We start from the raw sequence: 4,296 nt of genomic DNA, 5'->3' as shown, positions 1-4,296 counted from the left end.
ATTTTTATGTTATGGGCCGAAGGAGCACTGGGTTTAAAAAATATATTCTAGTTTCCTCTGCCGCGAGTATTCTTACGAGCAAGGACAATGAAATAAGTTTGGTCTTCCCATTGGACGCTGCAAAACGCGCTTCATCCGGTTCCTCGCTAGGCAGAGACGCGGTTTCCTCGGTACAAGAGATTCCCCGGCAGAAGGAAAGAGAAAGTGTAAAGGAGATCGGGGTCTAAGTCAACGTCGTTGGCCTCCGTTGTTCTTTTCCCCGCAGACAACGACGCGTTTACGCTGCACGTTCGCTCCATTAAAAGGTTGCACGGTGCTGCTGGATGGATGGGATCCTCCTCACCTCATCATCTCATCTTCGCCGTCGACGAGCAACCGACTCTGCTCCGCTCCATCGTCGCCTTCCATTCGCTCCTTCTTCTCCAGGTCAGGTCAGGTCAGTGCTACTCCTACGCCATCTTGTTCAGTTCGTTGCTTTTTCCACCAGCCAAATCTCGCAGTCACGTACTGGTGGATATACTACTTGGTATGTACTGGTGAAACTATAGGATCGGCCATTTTACACGGTCGTCTGAATTTTGCTTGCTTCTAGTCAAATCGCTCTCCACCGTCGGATACCGATCCAAAGGTCCAGCAGCCTTCTTCTTCCTCTAGCATCAGCCTTCTTCCTCTGCTTCTTCTTCCCCTCCAGCAGCAGGCTTCTTTCTCCGTTTCTTCTTCTCCCGCCTCCGCCTCCGCATTATCCTTCTTCTTCCTCCTCCTCTATAGGTCAATCTGCTACCGCCTCCGCCGCGGCCAGCCGCGTCGTCCCCGTCTGACCCTCGGGGGTTCGCCTGCGAATTGACTTTACTGAGTCGGCGAAAAATTCTAGGCGCCCCAGCAATAGCAAATTGCGGAAACTATACGGATGCGATGGCGTAGATTCAATCCTTCGTTGCCGCAGCAGTCGTCGATCGATGCTGCATCCCATTATAATTATGGTTTCTCAGGAAGAAGAAGAGGATCGTCCAGTAAGCCTTCCGGGTGGGAGACAGCCACCGCAGCATGGACATTCAACTCCATGAGATCGAAGATATCACAAACAACTTTGCAGAGAATAGGAAAGTCGGCAGCGGTGGGTACGGAGATGTTTACAGGGTATGATCGACTAATTCTCGTGCTTCTCACATTTACAATCAAGATCTGTACCATGACAAGTTTGCCGATTTTATCAGGCCACTCATAAAGGAGAGGAAATTGCCGTGAAGAAGCTCCATCAACTGCAGGGGCTCGATGATAAGCAGTTCCACGCCGAATACCGTAACCTTCGTGAGGTACGCCACCAAAACGTTGTGCGGCTAATTGGCTACTGCTACCAGACTCAGAAGAAATACATGGAGCACAATGGGGAGCTTGTCTTCGCGACAGTTATGGAGCGAGTGCTCTGCTTCGAATATATGCACGGCGGAAGCCTCGATAAACACATTCAAGGTAACCTATACTAGCTAGTATTGTGGATATAAGTAGTATCTTATATGCAGAGGGGGTAGCATTTCAACTCTTTTGTAGTGCTACTTGTTTCATCTTGATAGTATGACTCAAATAATCAATGCAAGTTTCTCTTTATTATCTTAAAACATACTATATATATGGTTGACAGTTGGCTGCATAATATATTAGTTTGCCTGTCAAGATGAACGATTCAATATCTCATTTCATATGTATTTTTTGGAACTAATAATTGCAGATGAATCTTGCGGGCTTGAGTGGCCCACATGTTACAAGATTATCAAAGGGACTTGTGAGGGACTAGATCACCTTCACACCTCACAGGGAAAACCTATTTTCCATCTGGACTTAAAGCCTGGTAACATTTTGCTGGATGAAAGTATGACGCCTAAAATTGGAGATCTTGGTTTGTCAAGACTTGTTGCTTCGACAAAAACACATCAAACAAGGATGCGCGATGGAACACTGTAAGTTGATGGATCATCGATTATACCCTGAGCCGTTAATTTTTTTGAAGGGATTCTGAATGAAGTTTTTCATATATTTTACCAATTCTCCATATCAATGCAGCGGGTTCATGCCACCAGAGTATGTTGACAGTGGCTTTATATCAAAGAAGTTTGACGTATTCAGTTTGGGGGTCATAATTATAAAAATGTTGGCCGGGGATAAGAGCTACTTCCGTTGCTCTGAAATGCCCTCCGAACAGTTTATTGAGTTTGTAAGAAAAACCTCTCTCCCAGCAAAAGAAAACATAATTCTTTCTCTGTTTATACCATTAACACATAACACATATGCGTTTCTTTCACATTTTTGCACTCCAAACTACTCCCTCCAGATACATTCGTGTCTAGATAAATATGGGTCAAGTAATTTGGAACGGAGAGATATTTAGTATCTTTATAGGGAATTTAATGCCCCAAATTTGCATGTAGGTAAGGGAAATCTGGAGGAAAAAGTTGCAGGAAAAGCCTGGATATTCCTCGCACGAAATAGACATGCTAGGAGTGACTTCATGTGTTGAGATTGCACTAAGGTGTGTGGACAGGGACAGAAACAAAAGGCCATGTATCAATGATATTGTCCATGAACTGGATCAACTAGAAGCTAAGCTTAAAGCAATGTCACTAGCTTCTGATGTGTCAAATGATGCCACGGTCCAGGTACGTTCTTCCACCACTAGGGGGGCATGGGTGCCACTCCTCTGTTTCTTCAGTATTCTGAAATCCTCTGTTTTGACAGTTTTGACCTGTCAAATTTATATCTGCTAACGATGTTTCTATGATTGGCCACACTAATTGACCTCTGATTATTTTTGCTTTGCAGAGAAGCTGCGACACCAACATTATCTCGGTGGATCCATCCCTGGAGCTGCGGTTCGTCTTCGAGCCAAGGAAGCAGACATCATGCTGCCTGCAGATAATCAACAAGACGGAGGGCATCATCGCGTTCAACATAAAAATTAACCAGAACAAGTATAGTGTGCGGCCAAGCCAAGGGACCATGCCGCCGTGCTCCTGCCGTTATGTTATCGTGAAGTTGCAGGCGCAGGAGGCGGCGCCGCCCAACATGCAGTGTCATGACATGCTCTTCGTGCAGAACACCGGCATCACCCAAGACTTGGCATCAAGAGACGGTGAGATTGATTATCAAGAATTGTTTGAGAAGGCCATGGCGGATAAGGTGGTTGATGTGGTGAAGCTTCCGATCGTTTATGTTACACCGGACCACTAGTCTCATCCACCAAGAACTCTTTGAGGTTGTTAAGATCCCCCCCCCCCCCCAGAGGGTGTTCTATTTAATTGTTTCTTGGTCGATTATGTGGTCTTTAGTTAGCTGTTGCAAACAGTGTCCTCTCTAACTGCTGATTACTTTCTACTCCATCCGTTCCTAAATATTTGTCTTTCTAGAGGTTTCAAATGGTGACTACATACGGAACAAAATGAGTGAATCTACACTCTAAAATATGTCTATATACATCCGTATGTGGTGACCATTTGAAATCTCTAGAAAGACAAATATTTAGGAACGGAGGGAGTATATGCAAACAAGCAGCCAAGGCAAAGGTTCTTCAATCAGGAAGGCTTGAGTATGTGTTAAAAAGAGAAGGTCAATTGAATGCCTATAGAACAGGTCCATTATATTGAAGATTACAGTTATCGTGACTCATAAAAATAAAAGGAACCTCATTCAGTTATCTTACCACTTGGTTTGGATCTCAGGAAATGTACCTCCATCTGTAGCATGAGCAACACTCAGATAAGAAATAATTATCCAGGTTTCCCACAATCTCATGAGAGAAATAAGGAACGAAATGTGAAAGCAACACAACTCAGTGAATGACGCATAGCTGAGTAGGCCAAACTCAATGGATGCCCTCATATTTTACTTAGATGTCTTTACTGTGTACCCCTTTGAAATCTCCAAATTTATAAAGAACAAAGTGTATATCTAGATATGCGGCGACCCTAAGGTGATAACGATAACGATGCTTGTACCACTATTCTCTGGTACTAAAGAGCACAGGTCAGTGTCCAGTATGGAACTTAGGCATTAAAAGGATAAAAAGAGGATAAAATATAGCAGCTTGGTAAATCAAAATAATCAGGAGGAGTTATGTGTCTTTGGCATGCGCCTGAACCCATAATTATGTGGTGGTTCGAATGACTAAATAAGTTATTCATTTCCCTCTCGTGAACCTCTAAGTAATGGATAAAAAAGTGCAGTGAATAATGATTTGTGTGAACTCACATATTGTGGGGCAAGAATCATAATGGTACGAGTGTTGTGCTAGAGATAGGCAGGCAG

At 44.0% G+C, this 4,296-nt stretch overlaps 1 protein-coding gene across 1 annotated transcript; it reads left to right on the top strand.

Moving 5' to 3' along the window:
* Positions 1-281: 281 nt before the first annotated feature.
* On the top strand, positions 282-3,777 carry LOC125535081 (cysteine-rich receptor-like protein kinase 44). Its single transcript, XM_048698138.2, has 7 exons — positions 282-436; positions 990-1,137; positions 1,215-1,470; positions 1,727-1,955; positions 2,059-2,209; positions 2,424-2,651; positions 2,815-3,777. The coding sequence occupies exons 2-7, from the start codon at positions 1,045-1,047 to the stop codon at positions 3,220-3,222; spliced, it is 1,365 nt and encodes a 454-aa protein (XP_048554095.1). The 5' UTR covers positions 282-436; positions 990-1,044; the 3' UTR covers positions 3,223-3,777.
* Positions 3,778-4,296: the final 519 nt, after the last annotated feature.

The sequence above is a fragment of the Triticum urartu genome, chromosome 2A (genome assembly GCF_056163025.1).
Source record: "Triticum urartu cultivar PI428250 chromosome 2A, HENAU_Tu73, whole genome shotgun sequence".
NCBI lineage: Eukaryota > Viridiplantae > Streptophyta > Magnoliopsida > Poales > Poaceae > Triticum > Triticum urartu.
This window is presented reverse-complemented; position numbering and strand designations above follow the sequence as displayed.

Coding starts and splice junctions, on each gene's coding strand:
- LOC125535081 (XM_048698138.2), top strand. CDS start 1,045: ATGGACATTCAACTCCATGAGATCGAAGATATCACAAACAACTTTGCA. Junction 1,138..1,214: donor GGTACGGAGATGTTTACAGG/GTATGATCGACT, acceptor CGATTTTATCAG/GCCACTCATAAAGGAGAGGA. Junction 1,471..1,726: donor CCTCGATAAACACATTCAAG/GTAACCTATACT, acceptor TAATAATTGCAG/ATGAATCTTGCGGGCTTGAG.